This window comes from Coffea arabica, chromosome 2c, assembly GCF_036785885.1.
Source record: "Coffea arabica cultivar ET-39 chromosome 2c, Coffea Arabica ET-39 HiFi, whole genome shotgun sequence".
Lineage (NCBI taxonomy): Eukaryota > Viridiplantae > Streptophyta > Magnoliopsida > Gentianales > Rubiaceae > Coffea > Coffea arabica.
This window is the reverse complement of record NC_092312.1, coordinates 18,917,538-18,938,374: the sequence shown is the minus strand read 5'-3', so window position 1 is coordinate 18,938,374 and position 20,837 is coordinate 18,917,538. Positions and strand designations below refer to the sequence as shown.

Genomic DNA, 20,837 nt, shown 5'->3' with positions numbered 1-20,837 from the left:
TATTCTATTACATCGTTCAGCTGTTACATCATAAAACCACCGAAGAAGTCTAACTTGATAAAAACACCAACAAAATATACCGCCAAGTCAAAACGACATCGTGGCTTATCGGCAAAGCTGGGAAATGCATGGGTGAAGGTTACCGGCGACACGCATCTAGAACCTTCTCGTTGTACCGCGGAGTACAACCCCATACGTACGCACCACCACTTAACCCATTATTTTCTATTTACTTTTTTTTTTCATCAGTGAACAAAACAGTATCCTCCCCGCTTGTTAGTGTTTTTCTTTATCCGCCTCCGCTCCTGCTGTCGTCCTCATTTTCTTCTCCACTTCATAAACCCTAAACCCTAGAACCCTCTCCTCCTGGGGTATAGAAACGGAAAACAGAGAACAGCTAGAGAAACGAAAAGAAAAAAAAAAGAAAAGAAAAGCAGGGCCTGGGGTTCTGATCAATATCTTCTCAATGGCTACCGCTGTCTTGCTTAGATCCCTTCGTCGGCGTGAACTTGCTTCCGCTCCAATCTCTGCTTATAAATCTGTATTTCTCTTCCCCCAACCTTTTTCTTCTCTCCGATCGTCACTTTTTTTACTTGTAGTTTCTTTTTCTTTTTCCCCCATAAATTTGTTACTTTTTGTGTTTGATTTCATGTTTTATTAGGGGTTTTTTCCTTGTTGTGTTCCTGTGGTCAATTTTGGGTATTACATGTAGTTTTTGATGTGTTACTGCCTTCCAGTTTCCTGTCTGTTGCCGTTTGTGCACCAGCTGAGATTTTCATTTGGTTCTTTCAAGTTAGTTAATCTCTCGTCCTTCCTAAATCTATTATGCCTCAAGGTTATGGTAAGGTTATAGCTTTTGTGTGGTTTTAACCATTTCGGTTGGTTGAAATGAATATGTGTTCATGTGCTTACTGATAGCGGAAAGTTCCTCCGGGGTGAAGTCTGTCAAGGTTGGATATTTTTCCTATGGAGTTGTCAAGAATGTAATTAAGACTTGGATTGATAAACGAGCTATGTTGGGAATCCTTAAAATTGATTTATGCCATGTTGTGTTTAAGTAGTGCAATAATTGTCTTTTTTCTGTATTCTGCCCTCAAAATTCTCCGCAACATACCTCCACAGTGGTGTTAGTAGTTGTGTGCACGGGGTGGTTTTTGTGCATATGGACAGTTGGAACTTAAAATCTCCACTTTTGCCTTGGGTTGAAGAACAAAACGTGATTTTTGTGATTTCTTGTGAGGAACATTCTAGTATTGACATGTTCACACAACTTGCCAGCATTGCCGTGGAACTCTATAAAGCATTTGTGTGTTGGACCACACAAGTTTGGTCTGGCTTTTGAGGAAACTATGTTTTAACAGACGAAGAAAAAAAAACTATGCTTTTACTGATGCTAATTTCTGCATACATTTATTCTTTTTGTGATTGGCGTGGCATTTTGTATCCATGTGGGTTGTTGAGTTGGTTTTAAGCTTGAAATTTTTGGTGGCATTGGCAGTTGGTTGGCAACACCAAGTCAGCATGGATTTCAGCCAATTCAAGCTCCAATTGGGCAAGTCTCACCAGACCGTTTAGGTAGTTGCTTTAACCAAGTCTATATATGTGCTCCTTTGAATCACATCTTCTAAACTTGCATTTTGTTTCATCTTTTTTAGCTCGAAACCCCTAGGAAATGAAGTAATTGGTATTGATTTGGGTACAACAAACTCTTGTGTAGCTGTTATGGAGGGCAAGGTAATTTTTATACTACTTGAAGCTTTAATTCTTAGTCCTCGTGGAGGCTATGTTTTGATGGTTGCTGATGCTTTCATTCATTATGCAGAATCCCAAAGTGATTGAGAATTCTGAAGGATCTCGAACTACACCATCAGTGGTTGCTTTTAACCAGAAAGGAGAGTTACTCGTTGGTACACCAGCCAAGCGTCAAGCAGTCACCAACCCTAACAACACACTCTTTGGGACCAAGCGTTTGATTGGGAGACGATTTGATGATCTACAAGTACAGAAGGAAATGAAGATGGTTCCATACAAGATTGTTAGGGCTCCAAATGGAGATGCCTGGGTTGAAGCTAATGGGCAGCAGTACTCTCCTAGCCAAGTTGGAGCCTTTGTTCTGACTAAGATGAAGGAAACTGCAGAGGCCTACCTGGGCAAGACAATTGACAAAGCTGTGATTACAGTTCCAGCTTATTTTAATGATGCTCAAAGACAGGCTACAAAGGATGCTGGGCGAATTGCTGGTCTTGATGTCCAAAGAATTATCAATGAGCCGACTGCTGCTGCACTTTCTTATGGTTCCAACAACAAAGAGGGTCTTGTTGCGGTCTTTGATCTTGGGGGTGGCACATTTGATATTTCCATCTTGGAGATAGCAAATGGTGTATTTGAGGTAAATATTAGCTTTTTCTGCTAAAATTCTCTTCAGCTTTTTAATCTGCTGAATCTGTTCCAAATGACTCTATTCTGTGAGCAGGTCAAAGCAACCAATGGTGACACCTTTTTGGGAGGAGAGGACTTTGACAACGCTCTGTTGGAATTTTTGGTTAGTGAGTTCAAGGGAAATGAAGGAATTGACCTGACAAAAGATAGGCTTGCCCTGCAAAGGCTCCGAGAAGCAGCTGAGAAAGCTAAAATAGAGCTTTCATCAACCACCCAGACTGAAATTAATTTGCCATTTATTACAGCTGACGCGTCTGGGGCAAAGCATTTGAACATCACATTGACGAGATCAAAGTTTGAGACTTTAGTTAATCACTTGATTGAAAGGACCCGACAACCTTGCAAGAATTGTATAAAGGATGCTGGTGTGTCTAGTAACGAGGTTGATGAGGTACTACTAGTTGGAGGAATGACTCGGGTACCGAAGGTACAGGAAGTGGTAGCAGAGATTTTTGGTAAGAGCCCAAGCAAAGGTGTGAATCCTGATGAGGCAGTAGCCATGGGAGCTGCAATCCAGGGTGGAATACTTCGTGGTGATGTTAAGGAGCTCCTGCTTCTGGATGTCACTCCCCTTTCACTTGGTATCGAGACATTAGGTGGTGTCTTTACTAGATTGATCAACAGGAACACAACTATTCCTACAAAGAAAAGCTCGGTGAGTTGAGGTTTTTTTTTTGGGTTCTATCAGTTAGAAAATTATTGTGAATGATGTTAATAGTTTGTTGAAGATGTATAATTGTCTTATTATGTTTTAGATGTCTTGTTATCATTGCACAATTATTGCACCTTGTATGGTTGTTTAGACCAGCACTGGGTCATGATGCAGCTAGACGTGGCTTTCTGGTTTTTGACTGCAGTGTTGCCTTTGTCATTCAGGTGTTTTCAACTGCTGCTGACAACCAAACCCAAGTGGGTATTAAAGTACTGCAAGGAGAGCGAGAGATGGCATCGGACAATAAGCTTCTTGGGGAGTTTGAACTTGTGGGTATCCCACCTGCACCGAGGGGCATGCCTCAGATAGAGGTCACATTTGATATTGATGCAAACGGCATTGTCACGGTGTCCGCCAAGGACAAGAGCACTGGTAAAGAACAGCAGATCACCATCCGTTCATCTGGTGGTTTATCAGAGGCTGAAATTGAGAAGATGGTCAGGGAAGCTGAGGTGCATGCGCAAAAGGATCAAGAAAGGAAGGCATTAATTGATCTTAAAAACCAGGCAGACACCGCCATATATAGCATAGAGAAGAGCGTGAGTGAGTACAAGGACAAAGTTCCAGCTGAAGTGGTGTCTGAAATTCAGGCAGCGGTGTCAGATTTGAGAGCTGCATTGCAAAATGACAACGCCGATGAGATCAAAGCAAAGCTTGATGCTGCAAACAAAGCTGTTTCAAAGATTGGAGAACACATGTCTGGTTCAGGTCAATCAGGTGGTTCTGCCTCTGGAGGTTCTCAGGGTGGTGACCAGGCCACTGAAGCAGAATACGAAGAGGTGAAGAAGTAGATTGCTGATAATGGTAGGAGGCGAATATGAGATTGCTCTCAAAGGTTTTTTCTTGTTTACGGAGTAGAAGTTAATGAAATCCGTTTTGTATTTAAACTTGGAAGCTTAGCTTTGGCTGTACTGGAAGCACTAATTGATCTTGTGAAGTCCAAAACTTCAGTGGTAGATTGCTAAGTGAGATTTTTGCAGTCGCAGCACCCATTTGCTAATGAAGTAGGCCCTGGTGGTGTGGTTATCGCGTCAATAAATATGTTGTTTCTGGATGGACATGTCAATTGACGTGGTGTCGGTTCGATAAAAAATCTTTCGTGCGTGTGATGGTTATGGAAAAAATGTGAGGCTTATTTGGCACATAGTTACGGGGAAATTTTAAAGTTTCTTTTGGGTGTCATATCGAAATTTAGAATTGGACGGTGAAAGAGGTGCTATTGATCTTAAGATTAAATATCATTAAAGTATTTAAAATTTTAACTATTATTTTTATCTCAGGATAAAAGTTTAAAAAATAGTATTCAAAATGGACCGGAGAATTTTTCATAATTTATTCCCCTGCCTTTCAACAGTATCCAACAATGGTCCCTTTGTCAGAAAGGGTTGATATTAGAAACCTCCCATAAGGTTTCTTTTAATATCATTTGGCATCTTTAAAGTTTTAAAAATATCTTTTACATTCCTTATTTTTGTTAGTTGTATAACAAATTTTTTAAAGATTCTAAATTATCCTCATGCTTGCTAAATAAAATAATTTCTAATCACTTTGTTCACTTTAAAAAAATCTATTACTTATAAAACAATCTCTATTAGTATTATGCATCATAACGCTATAGCTCATAAAAATGTAAATTTGAAAATAAAAAAGATATTTACAAAATATACACTTCTACCAATTTAATTCTATATATTCAAAATTGATTTCTTATTAACTTTGTATTTTTTTTTTCAACTTCTTCTCAACTAGCGTCCATGCCTTTAAATTGTACTGATCATTATAAGAATTAACTCAAAATAAGTAAATAATTTATATCCCACTTTATCGTAATCACAAAAAGTAAAAGATAAATAAAATTTAATTTATTATAATTTATAAATAAAATATTGAATAGTCATCCAAAAAATGAGTAAGAGAGAATGTTGGAAAAAAGGAAAAGGGAAGAAAGTGACTTTTGTTTCTTTTTTTTTTTTTTGAGGTGCATTTATTTGATATGTGAATTATGTATCAAGTGAGGGTTAATATAGTCTTTTTACAATTACAATAGAAGGTAAGTGATATTTTTAAAACCTCAGAGGTGTCAAGTGATATTAAGACAAACTTTAAGGGAGGTTTTTGATATTATCCCTCTCAAAAAATATACATCATGCTATGTCTAAGGTGGAAAGCAAAGCAAAAACACCAAAATCCTTTTTGTCATTCTTGCCTAAAATTACAATTTGGAGCCTCCGTTTTGGACGACATAGCTTGCCTTTATCAAGGATGACTGTAATTGATAATTCTTAATTGTTTGTTGGTTTTAAAAAAAAAAAAAAGACAATTTGGAGTTGTTGGTGAGGAGCTCACGTACCACGTGATTAGGAAATAGTGTAAGAAGTTTAACGGTATGAAACAGCCTGTTTAATAATTCAATTCATCATTTAAATTTAATGGTTCAGATTTTAATATATGTAGATGTATTTGATAACAAAATATTATAACATTTAAATTAATTAAATGGTAATAAATTTTTTAAGCAAAAATTGCTCCAAAAAATACGTGATAGGTTATTCAGTTTTCACTTAATATGATATATAATCAAGTGTATCAAATTTAGTGCTTAACGATTCAGTAATTTAACAAAAAATAAAACATTTGAATTAATAAAATGACAATGAATTTTCTAAACAAAACTTACTCCAAAATATAATTAATAGATTATTCACTTATCATTTAACCCGTGTTTGGTATGCATGAATGGCCTGAAAAGAAACATCTTTTCAACTTATTCATTCTATTCCAAGTTTGGTACCGATCATTTAAGTGAGAAAGCTCTTTCTCCTTGAAATACTCATTGTAACTTTTTTTTTTTGGAATCACTTTGCACAAAAACAATTTCAGGAAAACTCTTTTCAACTTCATCGTAGAATGTCCAGATTTGCAAGGTGTCAAGTTTATCCTTATAAATCTTTTCTTTATCACTATATCTTAGGGTATTTGTGAGCTCAATTAATAGTTAAATGTAATTTTTCTTAATAAATACATTTTCTCGCATTTAAAATAATTTTTTTTCTTTTTAGAAGCAAAAACTTTTAAAATTTTTTTCTTTTTAAACAAAAAAATTTCTTAATCTCAGATTTTAGATTTCAATTTTATCAAGCGAATTTGTAGTGTTGGCATCTAAACCATAAAATCAGCATTCAATTATTGCCATGTAATCCTTATTGAAATTATGTCAAGATTTTGGTTGGTACCTAATGTTATTTACAATTTCAGGATTAATTCGTAACTTTTTAGTGTTAAGAATTTGAACAAAAGCTACAGCACAATACAAGTCAAGTATTTTATTTTATTTTTGTGATTACCACTTACAAATAACCCACAATTGTGGAATCAATACATAAGGTATCAACTAATAACTCTGGTAGGATGAATACTAAGAAAACTAATATAGAGTAAGATTAAGATCTGAACTAAGGATTTGTAATTTCAAAAAATGTAACTTTGACCACTAATAAACCATCATCAATATTTAATGGGTAAAGTTGTTTTAACAGTTTCATCTACTTGGCACAAGATTTTAACATGATGCAATTATTTCGATTTAGTTAGTTAAAATCCTTAGACTTGCCTCGTAAATATAAGCTAACGCTTTACTGTCAATTTTTTTTATCTCTAAAAAAATTGATGAGTCTAAGCTAAAATTCTGACCAAAACAAGAAGAAAAAGAAAACTATGTTGAAAGCTCTTCTACCTATGTTTATGTAATCGCAATGGATCTATATAAAATTGTTTCTATATTTTCGTCTAATTTCGCACAACATTTGAACATTATGCAATTATTTGCTTCTATAAATTAATCAAAATCCTTAGATTTAGAGTGCATTTGGTTCATGGAGTGGACGAGAGGGGATTACTTATTTTTAGATTATTCATCATAAATTGAGTCATTCTCTAACGAGTAATCTTGTTATCGAGCATTTGGTTGGCTTTATATTAGACTGGATATATTAGAAAATAACCTTATCATGTGTTTGGTTGGAAATAGGATGAAGTAAGATTACTTACTTATAAACCAAAATACCCTTTTTAACAAACCTATAATTAAGGGTGTTTAGGTTTTGATAAACCCAAACTCAACTTGTAAAAAGTTTATATACATGTATGCATACACACACACACACACACACACACATATATATATATATATATATATGTATATATACAAGTAAGCACCACATAAATGGGAGCTTCATGTGGTCCGTATTCGGATCAACATATGAGTTTTTTATTATGTGAAGAGATCGATCTTATCAATGGGTTCACGTGTCTCAATCTACATGTCTAACATTTTATGAATTAAATTTGACCAAGAAGATACGAAGGTAACACAGTCTAAAATTTTAGCGGGGCCAAATTAGTCAAAATTTTAATTTATTAATAATAGGGGTAAATTAGTCCAAATTTTAGTTATTTCATTAAAATAGTCAAATTAGTTCAAAACATAATTTTTTTATTACAAGGGGCAACTTTGTCCGAAATTATGGTTTTGTCTGAAATAAGCAAAAAGTTTAGTTTTGTTAGTGGCATGGGTAAATCAGTCTAAAATTATGGTATATCATTAATATGGCAAATTAGTCCAAAATATAATTTTTAATCAGTAGGGACAAATTCATCCAAAAATTTACTATGTGATTAATAGGGGAAAATTAGTCAAAAATTTAGATAATATTATAGTGAGGGAGTAGGTTTATGTAGTTGTTAAAAAAAATATTATCACATATATATATATATATATATATATATAATAAAGTCGTATTCTCATCCTTATCTTTTTATTTTGTCTCTTTCCTACATGGATTAACAACAGGACAAGTAGGTGCAACGAGCTTTATGAGTTAGCCCCATAATAATCTACGTTATTCCATCCCTCTTTTTTCTCTTGCATTTACAATTCTAGATAATCCTTCCATAATTATCTCTTCCATTCCTTCACATTTTTTTTCCTTAACCCTAATCGTCAAGTCTAAATTTCCTGGGAATTAGTATAAATAATTTTGAATTATGTTTTTATTTGTCTCATATTCAACTCAAAAGTTCAAAATATCAATTCAAATATTAGATTATCTTTATTAGATTATCGCTATCATGGATACTCTACATTTTTACTCATATATATGGTTATCGATCTATTATTCATCACTTTATCAAGCAGTGAAAATGTTTACACTTTTCCACCAATTTTTTTGGAAAGTTTTTTTTTTTACTTCAATGCAAGGACCGGATTTGGAACTTCGTTTTTATTCCCTTCAATGCAATTTCCTACACCTTCTTCATAGTTAGGTCATTGAATTTGAATTTTCTAAATAAGTTTTCAAAAGTTACAGTTTGGTTTTTATTTCTGGCAAGGTTTTTGTAATTAATTTGTTATTTCAATTTATGGATTCACTCTTCAATTCAAGTATAACATATATTGCTTTTTGGTTAGTGATTTAAAAGTGATCTTTTAAACTATGTGTTTTCACATGATTTTTTAATTGCCTTTGACAATTTATTAATTGTCTTCAACAATGTACTTTTTTTTTATTTTCTAGGTTTCTGGTATTAAAAAAATTTTGTGCAGTTTTCAATGTTTTTTTTACACTTTGGTAGAAAGCTTCTAAAGAACAAGAAGGTGTCACTGATTATATAAATGGCAAGGCATCAAGTTCATTGTCATACAGCAGTTCACGTCATGTAATATACATCAAACTATTTAGATTTTTTATGTTTTTGACTTAAGAGCAAAATACATCTTATGTTTTCGTTTTGCTTCTATTAGCCGTGAACAAATTTAGAAGGTTACTGTGTTCCTATGACTTAATTAATTCTGAATTCTGATCTTTTATTAATACTTCATTCGACTTCTTTTATTTTCATATTAACCTTTAAGTCATTTATATTAAGTACCAAAATTGATATTTTGGTAACGGGTTGGCTATTCTTTTGTTTACAGAAGATCAGCTAAGATTTGATCTTGCCTATTTTCAAGTTTTTGAATGTTATCATATCGTCGAATGCTTTTTTTTTTTTTTTTTGCATTTTTGAATTATTAATCACTGAATTAGATGTTTAAATTTACATTATAAGAATATTTTTGAATAACAATGTGGACATAATAATGTATTTAAGAAAGGTTATAATAGATTATACAATAAGTTTGTATTTTATGCAAATATTTTTATGAACTACACTAAATAATTTATTATTTTTAAACAATTCCCATTCAATAAATGGATACAAAACTAGTTCTATTAGTAAAGATAAGTCCCAATTGTTATCATCACACCTCTTACTTATCTGGGGGCAATTCATACACCCTCTCTTATGAGATTATTTTATCCCTAATATGGTGGATTAATTCAGTTGCGTAGGATGTACAATTTTATATATAAAATGCAACTAAACACGGGATGACATAAGATTAATAATCTAATGCTATATCATCTCATGAATCAAAGGAACCCATAGTTGGTAAATATAAGCCACCATTTCACTTTTTTGTGTTGGCCCTAAAAAAATTCATTAGTTTATGCTAAAACCCTAAAAAAAAAAACCTTGCAAGAAAGTTTCTACCCTTATCCCTATGATTATGATTAGAGGAAACTTTTCGAATAGCTCCTAAACTATTGTCTTTGTATGATTTTGGCCTCTTAATTACAAATTGTCATACATAAGCCCTTGAACAAAAAAAATGTTTAGTTTAAGAACTGTCATCAATTTTTAGAGGTGATGAAATTAGGGGCAAAACCGACCAAACAAAAAAATCAACCCATGAAAATAGTCTAAAAGATCTCATTGATTGATTATTTCATCAAATTAGGGTTAGAGAAGGTGGAAGATGAAAGAAGAGAAAGAAACATTAATGATTAAACTCTATGTTATTAGTTGACTTAATTTAATTAAATTGCGCATTAGGTTTTTTTTTGCTTGGTCAATTTTACCCCCAATTCCATTATATTTAAAGCCTAAAATTGATGAAAGTCCGTAAATTAAGTTTTTTATTAATTCAAGGGCTGATTTACAACAATTTATAGTTGTGGGATGAAACCATGTAAAGTGAATAGTTTAGGGCCTGTTGTAACGTTTCCTCCCATGATTATGAAGTGGATCTGTTTGGAACTTGGAAGTTTATCCTATAAGGTCTATTTGGTTCACGGGATGACACAAGATTGGATTAATCATCTTGTACCATCTTATGTTTTGTTGCATTTTATACATGAGATGACATATCCTACCTAACTGAATTAATTCCTTATTCATGGGTTAAAATAATCCTATGAGAGATGTGGGATTAGTCATTTCGGGATGACTAACAAATAGGATGATAAAATTTTAAACTAATTTATTCTTACAAAAAATATAAATTTATACTCTTATAATTATATAACCCTACTCCCACATGATAATATAATATGAATAGACTAATTTGCCCCTATAAATTATTTTTAAAGTTTTTGACTAATTTGTCCATATTACCAATATTTGGACTAATTTACCTTCATGAACGATTTAAATTCATATCGGCTATTATTTAACCATACTCTCACATAATAATATCACAATAAACAGACTAATTAGTCCCTACTAATTATATTAAAACTTTTTGACTAATTTGCCCTTATTTATTATTTTAAAATTTTTGACTTACCCCTATTAATTGATTTAAATTTTTTGACTAATTTGCCATACTAATATCATAATAGAAGGACTATATTATCCTTGGACTAAATTACTTTTACTAAGCTTATTTCTAAATAAAATTTTATATAAATACACAATCTTATCAATTGGGTTTTGTGAATGGGGACTTCAATAAACTCAAACTCGATCCAAAGAAAAATCTTCTATATTAACTTAAGTTTGGCTTATTTAAAACTCTTAAAACGAGTTATGTTCTAATCGATTTAGCCCTAATTTAGCCAAAATTCAGCCCATTATTTGATTAGATTTCAAATTTAGGTTCAAAAGTTTGGTCAAAATCTATTTTTAAGGGCTCGAATGAATTAAGTTTGAATAAATGTGAATTTTTATATATTAAAACCCTTGATTGACTTAATTCTGAAGTTTTAAACTATTTTATTTTAATAAAAGTTAAAAAATATTAAATTATTTTATTAAAAAGAATTTGTAAATTAAGGAATGCTTTGATTATTAAAATAGTAATCCTACCCGTTCAATCTACAATCAAACACAAAATAGGATTCTTTTTAAATATATCATGTCCAACTTGAAATCAATCAAATACTAGATAAATTAAATTATTTATACGGCAGACTCAACCTAAGATTAATAATTTGAGGATGAATTATCGCATCTCATCAGATTCGTAAACCAAACGGACACTAAGGGTTTGATTCGGGTTTTCCCTCTCTCTCTCTCTCACACACACAAAAAAGGGTTTTGATTCGGGTTTAGGGTTTAGGGGAGTAATTGCAGGCTCGCAGCTTCTCTGGTTCAGCACCAAAAAACCCGTTCTGAAGTGGGGGAAAAAAGGGGAAAAAAAAAAGGAAAAGAAGAAAAAGAAAAGGAAATTTGTCTTCGCCTCCTTCTTCTTCTCCTTTGCCCTTGTCCTGCATAATAAAACTACTCCCTGTTCTTTCCAGGTTCCACCGTCCCCCTCCATCCTTCCCACCGCCTTCCCCTCACGGAACAACAAACCCGACTCCTTCTTTGCCTCGCTTCCTGAATTCTCGTAGGCTACTATCGTCTACACCTCAGCACTATTCAAGCCCTTTTTTCAGGTTTGTGTCCTCCGTCAATGGCCATCGTCTCTCCAAAATAAGGGCACTGCATCTTAAGAACAATAGTCCCTTTTATTAATTGATAAAAAAGATGAAATGTTGTTCATTTTTAATTGGACCTAATTAAATACTAGTAGTGTAAAAAAGGGAAGTATTGTTCATTTTCTTTTTTTCTTTTTGTAGGATTGTTGTGATTTTTTATCAAATAATTTTTGGGTTTGAATTGGTTTTCATAATGGTGCTGATATTTGATGTTTGTACAGGACACATGGGGAATAAGAAAAGAGTTTCCAGTTCTTTAGATGAGGTAGAAAAGGTACACAAACAAATAGACATAAGTATTGAAAGTAGTGGTGGCTCAGAACCCTTCAAGAAGAGATTGAAAAAGGAGAAAAAGAATAAAGAAGCTAAAGGTGAGAATGATTTTGATGTCCCCTCAACCTCACCTTCTAGTAAGCCCACTTCTGCAAATCCGATGGAGAGAAGAAAGCAAAGGAAAGCACTCGACAAAGTTAGGCATCATGTGGAGGTGGAAGCTGTTAAGACAAACCAAGTGGGCTTAGATTTGAAAGAAAACCCGAGCAAAACAGATGAGGAAGTATCCTCACCTGGTACTAGTGGCGGTACTAATGTTTTGCCTGAGTTCCATATTGGGGTGTTTAAGCACCTGGCATCTGCTGATGCTAGTGTTAGACAAGCAGCAGCAGAGACAATGGTAATGGAGCTGCAGGCTGTTCAAAAAGCATATGACAAGCTTGAGAACAAGGAGGGCGTAGAGGGTGGACTAAAGTTGGAAGCTGATAAAGATGATGGATTGAATAGTTGTGCCCCCTCAGTGGGATATGCTGTCCGGAGGCTTATTCGTGGTGTTTCATCATCTAGAGAGGTTCATGTCCTTCTGTTTGTTTCATATTTTTTTGGAGAATCTGGTAGCAGCAATGATGTTTTTAATTATGCATGATGCGATATTTAATACAGCTACTATGAAGATTGTGATTTTGTCTTTTGCGCTGCCTATCTTCTATGAAAACAAATCCTCTTCTGCATGAATTGGCAATACATGATAATCTTGATGCATGGTACAATATAAAATTTGCTCCTGTTGACCTAGAGGTTGACTGTGATATTCTTTTTCTTCTGGGAGTGAGGCTGCATAGAGCAACACTTACTAGTTGATACTGTTTTTTGAGCTTCTTGCTCTTTCTATTGCCCATAAACTGACATACCTTAAGGAAGAATCTTATAGTTGAATAAGTGACACCCCCTCCCAATCTCTCAACTTTTATGTTGAGGGTAAGAAACTAAACGTATTTGGAGCACTTTGTGCATGTGTTGAATTCCCTGTATGCTGAATTTGTGCATGTGTTGCATGTTTAATTTTAGCGCCATTCTTAGACTCTAGAGTAGACCTAAATATCCGTAATAGTCCAAATAGCCCAACTTGTACACGCACTGAAGAGAAAAAATCTAATGGAACTTCCATAAATCTGATTTAATCTTGTTAATTTTTTTTTGGGGGCTTAGGTGAAATTCTAGTGGCTCTATCCACCATGTCTGACAAATACAGATTTAATTGTTTCAGCTACTATGTTGGTTTTGCTTGTCGCATTAATACTGAGACATGCTCTGCTATACAAAATAAGTTATGCTAATAGCTAACTATGTGCCATTCTTGATTGCAGTGTGCAAGACAAGGATTTGCTTTAGGTTTGACTGTTCTCATTGGTGAGGTTCCTAATATTAGACTTGATTCACTATTGAAGCTAATTGTTGATTTGTTGGAGGTCTCTTCTTCAATGAAGGGTCAGGTGGGTATTATACCTCTGTTCTTTGGTATCTTGACGCTGTTTCTATTTTCATTTATAAAGTCATGTGGCGGTGTCACAGGAAGCAAGGGACTGCCTCTTGGGTCGGTTGTTTGCTTATGGAGCCCTTGCACGATCAGGAAGAATAACTGAGGACTTTTCGAACAAGAATACTCCATACATCAAAGAATTTACAAGTTCTCTCACCTCTCTTGCAGCCAAGAAGCGGTACTTGCAGGAACCTGCAGTCTTAGTTATGCTGGAATTGGTTGAAAAGGTACTTTATTATTGTAACAGTCTCCAGAAAATGGATAAAAATGATTCTTTTCAATACTGTGAGGGATGTATCTTTTTGCGTTGCCTTTGGAACATATTATGCATCTAGATGCTAAATTATTGACTTATTTAGGGGAATGATGATCTGATAACTAGTAGGCTATGATACTTTCTGTTGGATGTTCAAGTTTGCAAAATGAAGTAAATGGGCGCTCTATGCATACATAGTGCATAATACTTCCACTCTTGCTTGGTCTTGGAAGTGATACTTGAATAGAGGTCAACCATTCAGTTATGTAAATTTGTTTTACTTTTACCTATTTTGATCCTGTCATTTTGTAGCTGCATCAAGTTGCTCGTACGCTTAGCCCAAGTTAATTGACCTTCACAAATGTCATTCAATTTCATTGAAGAGTTTGAATATCATATGTAAACAAAAGATTTCAAGCATGCTGTTGTACAGACTGAATTGTTGGTTATTTGAGAAAGATCAGAGATTTTCTGTTTTTAGACTGTTATTTTTGTTTTTCTGTTTCTACAGACATTTAGCTCCATAATGTGATTTAGGGATCTTTGGCATGCATCTAAACTCTTTGACATATGTGTTAAATATTCAGTTACCTGTCAAGGCCTTGTTGGATCAAGTTCTTGAAGCTCCAGGACTTCAGGAATGGTTTGAAGGTGCAACTGAAACTGGGAATCCAGATGCCTTGCTTCTGGCACTTAAAATGCGTGAAAAGGTTGGCTTTGATCATGGAGTATTTGTCAAAATTTTGCCTTCTGAATACAGCACCAGCAAGCTTTTCTCTGCTGACTATCTCTCGTCAGTTGCAAATTGCTTAAAGGTGATTGAAGTCATCTTTCTTCTTACTAATATTTGAGTGAAAGCAAAATGGTGGAATATATCATGGTACTACTATGTTGTTATTTGCAGGAGTCAACATTTTGCCAGCCTCGCGTTCATAGTGTCTGGCCTGTTTTGGTAAATATTCTCTTACTTGATATTGTTTCACAAGATATGGATTCTGCATCAACCCTTAACTCAGTTAAGAAGCACAAAAAAGGTCGTAAGGGCAGCTCAGCTGAAGACGATATTGAGAAGAATCTTCGGTGCTTTTGTGAAGTAATTATTGAAGGGTCACTGTTAACATCGTCTCATGACCGTAAACACTTGGCTTTTGATATTCTACTACTGCTTTTTCCAAAGCTTCCCTCTTCTTGTGTCCAAGCTGTGTTATCTTACAAACTTATTCAGTGCCTTGTGGATATTCTATCTACAAAAGATTCCTGGCTTTACAAAGTTGCTCAATTTTTTTTGAAAGAATTGTCGCGGTTGGTCAAGAATGATGATGGCAAAAGAGTTGAAGTAATTGTGGCCCTACAGAAGCATAGCAGTGGGAAATTCGATTGCATTACGCAGACAAAGACAGTTAAAGTTTTGATGTCAGACTTTAAGTCTGAATCAGGTTGCTTATTGTTTGTTCAGGAATTAGTTAACATGTTTCTGGATGAAGGACATGCTTCAGACGAACCGTCTGATCAGAGTCAAACAACAGATGACAACTCAGAGATAGGTTCAATTGAAGATAAGGATTCTGTTGGTTTAACAGGAACTTCGGACTTCTTGAAAAGTTGGATTGTAGATTCTCTCCTGTATGTTTTGAAGCATTTAAAGCTGGATCCAGAAGCACGGTTCCGGGTGCAAAAAGAAATTATGAAGTTTCTGGCTGTTCAAGGGCTTTTCTGTTCATCTCTTGGTACTGAAGTGACTTCTTTTGAGCTACAAGAAAAGTTTAGATGGCCTAAATCTGCAATTTCAAGTGCTCTTTCAAGGATGTGCATTGAGCAGGTTGAGTTGCTGCTTGCGAATGCTCAAAAAGGAGAGGGACCTCATGCAGCTGTAGGAGGCCTTGAGTCAAATGATCTTGGCTCTTATTTTATGCGGTTCCTCAGTACTTTGTGCAACATCCCTTCAGTTTCGTTGTTTAGGGTTCTCAATGATGATGATGAAAAAACATTTAAGAAACTGCAGGCTATGGAAGCTCAGTTGTCAAGAGAGGTATTCCATCATCTGGCTCATGTTGTGCTTGAAGTTGTTGAGAGGCTTGTTTCTTTCTATTTATTGTTTCTCATGTCTCTTTTCCTTGGTGGATTTTGATAATCGCCCGCCACCAGCACTTTTCTCCACCTAGATATGCTTTTTGGCCTTTCTTCTCTTTGGTAGAGGCAAGGGGATTTTGTTCAATTTAGTGCTTGTTATTGTCCATTTCCTTCTTGAATGTTGATTTACTTTTCTATTTAATTCTGGCCCTTCCCTTCCCCACCTTACTGTTTTTTAAGTGAGCTTTTTTAGTGGTTTTTTTGTTGTGTTTGGGGGGGGGGGGGGAGTCGGGGTTGTGTGGGTAGTGGCTTTTGGTGGGATGTTTTGATCATGTAAAATTGTAAGCTAAGTAGTTGCCTAAATTACTTTTGATCCAATGGTTTAGCTATGTTATGCATAAAATCCTATTGAAGTGCTTGTTCTGATTTGATCATATGCAGTTTGCCTCTGCAAATAGTTCCACTAATCTTTTTATTTACAATGGTGACAGGAGAGGAACTGTGGGCTAAGCATGGACGCCAACAAATTACATGCTTTGAGGTACTTACTCATACAGTTGTTGCTTCAGATTCTACTTCGACCTGGGGAAGTCCATGAGGCTGCAAATGAACTAATCATATGCTGTAAGAGGACTTTTGGCACTTCTGATCTTCTTGACTCCTCTGGTGAAGATGAACTAAATGGGGATGGTACACCTGATATAATGGATGTACTTGTGGATACAATGCTTTCACTGCTGCCACAGTCGTCAGCTCCTTTGCGCTCTGCTATTGAGCAGGTGGGTGGCTGAACAGAGTATTTCATTCCTTAGCTTTTGTCTGTTTGACTAGTAAATGTCCATTACCAATTTTTTGGTAATGTTTCACAAGCTGTTGATAATAAATAGAGCTAATAAATAAGGTTTTTGAAGTTTTGACTTGCTGTAGTTTGTCGTGTATGTGTTTTGAATGGGATTTTTTTTTTTAATCCTTTTCCTCAGTGTTTAAAATCTCAATGTATGGAATTTGTTTTTATCATGTACCATACATGTTGAACTTAGTCTTTGTGTGAGAAATTCAGTTGAGGAAAGAAACTATACGTTTCTTTTGTCGTCGGTATTGGTTATTAGTCATTTGTAGTGCCAGTTAAGCGTGAGCTTACCAAGAGTGGCATCTCAACAATTCATATTCAGAAGTTTCTATCCCTGCATTCCAAAGTGGTCTTAGTTGGACTGGGCACGCACTAAGAAAGAGTTTAAAAAATCTTGGAGTTCAATAAATGGAAAACATGTGGGGTCCATATTAATTAGCTGAAATCTACAGTGATGCTGGAGAACATGTGGGTATACTTTTTAAGTGTGGAAAGTATTTAAGAGTGGAATCTCACTGACTCATATTGATATATTTTTGTCCCTGCATTACAAATTGGTTTTACTTTGACTTAGCATGGGTATTATGAGAGTTAAAAACGTTGAGCTGGTCAAGAAGTGGAAAACATGTGGGGTCCATATTGATTAGCTGAAATTTAAAGTGATAAACGTGTGAACATGTGGGGTCACTTCATTTCTCTCTGTCAGTTTCCAAGTTTCCATGTAAGAAATTTTTTTTTGTTGGGAGGAACTAAAAACTCTAGGAAGACGGTCAATTTGAATGGGAGGGAAATACATATGTCAGGGGCAAGGAGAGATGAGATCAACAGTACAGTATCTTGTGGTTGTACAAGATTTTGATTCTTTGGTGGCTGTTTGTAAATGGTTGTAGTTGTTGAAACAAATGATCACTGTCATCTTGTACTTTGGTGAACAGGCATTTGAAATCATTCATGTTCTAAGCAAATCATGTTTGTTAAGCTTGAATTTTTGATTGGTCCACTTCCAAATATCTTATGTGGATATTACTCTTGATGACGGTGTTCTCTGAAATGTATGTTAAATGCTACTTTTGGATTTCCCAATATTTAAATGGATAACTGTTAAGAATATTCAAATTTTTTTCAGGTTTTCAAATATTTCTGCAATGATGTCACAGAAGATGGACTGATGCGGATGTTACGGGTGATAAAGAAAGATCTGAAACCAGCTAGACATCATGACACTGGCAGTGAAGATGAAGATGATGATGAGGATGATCTTCTTGATATTGAAGAAGCCGAGGAATCAGATGAAGCTGAGACAGGTGAAACAGCTGACAGCGATGAGCAGACAGATGATTCTGAGGCAGTGTGCCAAGTTGAGGCAGCAGGCAACGAACTTCCTGAGAATTCTGATGATTCGGATGGCGGGATGGATGATGATGCAATGTTCAGAATGGATACTTATCTGGCACGTATTTTTAAGGAACGAAAAAACCAAGCTGGAGGTGAAACAGCTCAGTCCCAGCTTGTACTATTTAAACTCCGTGTTCTCTCTTTGCTGGAGATTTACCTACATGAGAATCCAGGCAAGTATCTGTTGCTAGATTGGGTTAACATTTGTTGCAAATCTGTTCACTATGGGCATTGAGGTTATTTTGTATTTATCAATAACTATAGGTTTGAAAACAAAAGGAATGAAAGTCATAGATAATGGATCAACATCTATCTAACATTTATCCTAAATTAAATCTCAAGTTACTTTTGAACATGTTTGAAACCTGAGAATAAGGTTAGGTATACACATTATATTTAATTTTGACTCTGCGTTTGCCTGTCTATTGTATAACCTAACAATTACTTTTAATTTCAGTTTCCTGGTAACTCAAGAATGATATTCTGTGTGCCTATAATAATAATGATAAAAGATTTTGTCTGCCTTCCCATTTGCTTTGCTTTTTCTTTACTGCTTTCGGGGTAAATAACGGTGATTAAGTCTGGCAACCTTTAATAGCCAATTGTAAGGTTTACCTTGCACAATATATGTACATGGTTAAGAATCTAGTAATATAAGGAAGCTAAAAACAATCAATTGCAGTTCATCATTTTGCTTCCCATGTTGCACTTGTTTCATTGTTCTTATACTTTGACTATCTTCATCCTTCTTTCTTTTCTATTTTTGAGTCAATTTCGTGTCTGCTCTTTTTGTATTATTTTAAACGGCATATGGTCCTATAACTTTTATTGCTAGATAGTATGGCCTGAATGAGTGAGATGGAGAATAGGGCTAAACCAAATAAAGGATTTTCCTGTTCTTGCATTGGAAGAGAACATTGCCTTATTAAGTCAAAGCATATCTTGGTTGGGATTTGAGAGGAAGGAGACTTTATCAAAAAATGAGCTGGAGTTGAAGAATATTGTTCCCAAGGATTCCAACAAAAATAATTAAGACAGTAAGGCGACATGCTTGTGATTAGATTATACAGTCACAAGGTATATCTCTGGCATTTGCCAGTGTGCATTAGGGTAGGTTATTTTGAAATAGTAAACATGCATTAGAAGGATCTTTAACTTTTCACTATTTCTAAATTCTCTTGCTGTAGGTAAGCCACAGGTGTTAAAAGTGTTATCAAATCTGGCTCAGGCATATGTAAATCCTCATACTACAGAGGGTAGTGAGCAGCTTGGTCAGCGTATCTGGGGAATTTTGCAAAAGAAAATATTTAAAGCCAAGGAGTATCCAAGGGGAGAGGCCGTGCAGCTCTCTGCACTTGAATCTCTTTTAGAGAAAAACTTGAAGTTAGCAGCAAAACCATTTAAGAAAAAGAAATCAGGTTCCAGTACATCGAGTAAGAAACACACAGCCTCGTGGAATCGACACAAGATGGTAACTGCACTTGCTCAAAATTCAACATTTTGGATCCTTAAAGTTATGGATGCAAGAAATTTCTGTGTGTCAGAATTGCAAAGGGTTTTTGACATTTTCAAGGGTATGTTGGCATCTTATTTTGATAGCAAAAAATCCCAAATTAAATCTGAATTTCTGAAAGAGATATTTAGAAGAAGACCATGGATTGGGCATAATCTGTTTAGCTTTCTGCTGGAGAAATGTGGTACCGCAAAGTCACAGTTTCGGCGAGTTGAAGCTCTTGATGTGATAGCCGAGGTACTGAAATCCCTTACTACTAACGCTGATGACAGTAGCCAGCATTCACTGGTGAAGATTATGAAGAGCAATCTTCAGCAGTTATGTGACCTGATTAAGGAGTTGGTGACAAATATGCCAGAGAAGCAGTCAAGAAGGGCTGATGTGCGGAAGTTCTGTAGCAAGGTCTTCCAGACTTTAACTAGCCTAAACTTGACCACGTCATTTCTTAAAGCATTGGAATCTGATGCCCGTGCTGCCTGTGAATCTCAACTTGGTGATGTATTTCTTGCTTTTGTGAAGCGGTGACATGGGGTGTACTAGCGGTACGGGGTGGCGGTTCTTGGTTGCTTCTTGGTGGCTATCTGGTCCTGCCTCACTGATCACAGAGCTCTTTGTTATCGTTAGTTGTCATGTTAACAGAGGAGAGAGCACGGTCGTTATGGTCATAAAAGGACCAGTCAATTTTGGAATATTGTAGTTGTGTATTTAAATGGTTTTTCCTTTGTGGTCTTAATTTTCAGGTTACTTGCTGGAATTGAAACGCGTAATACTTTCTCCCATCCTCCTGTTTTATAAACCTCTACCTCGTCAATGAGCGGGACGGGTCGGTCTTGCTTCTCTGTAACTTGCAGTTTAACTTGAATGCTGGAGACAAAGATCAGTTGAATCAAATAGCACACAAATTTGCACTTTTGATTTGCTCGGAATTCCCATATGAAGGGGCCGGGCCAGTCACAGCTGCACACCTATTATGTTGTTATGCATG

At 35.2% G+C, this 20,837-nt stretch overlaps 2 protein-coding genes across 2 annotated transcripts; both read left to right on the top strand.

Moving 5' to 3' along the window:
* Window positions 1–318: 318 nt before the first annotated feature.
* LOC113726566 (heat shock 70 kDa protein, mitochondrial) lies at window positions 319–4,130 on the top strand. Its single transcript, XM_027250352.2, has 6 exons — window positions 319–541; window positions 1,499–1,575; window positions 1,656–1,734; window positions 1,823–2,389; window positions 2,474–3,094; window positions 3,316–4,130. The coding sequence occupies exons 1-6, from the start codon at window positions 467–469 to the stop codon at window positions 3,940–3,942; spliced, it is 2,046 nt and encodes a 681-aa protein (XP_027106153.2). The 5' UTR covers window positions 319–466; the 3' UTR covers window positions 3,943–4,130.
* A 7,338-nt stretch (window positions 4,131–11,468) lies between these two features.
* On the top strand, window positions 11,469–20,760 carry LOC113726563 (uncharacterized). The gene is made up of 9 exons (XM_027250350.2): window positions 11,469–11,913; window positions 12,177–12,799; window positions 13,596–13,721; window positions 13,801–13,995; window positions 14,612–14,839; window positions 14,929–16,053; window positions 16,586–16,873; window positions 18,071–18,512; window positions 19,527–20,760. Exons 2-9 carry the CDS (start codon window positions 12,182–12,184, stop codon window positions 20,375–20,377), a joined length of 3,873 nt encoding a protein of 1,290 aa, XP_027106151.1. The 5' UTR covers window positions 11,469–11,913; window positions 12,177–12,181; the 3' UTR covers window positions 20,378–20,760.
* Window positions 20,761–20,837: the final 77 nt, after the last annotated feature.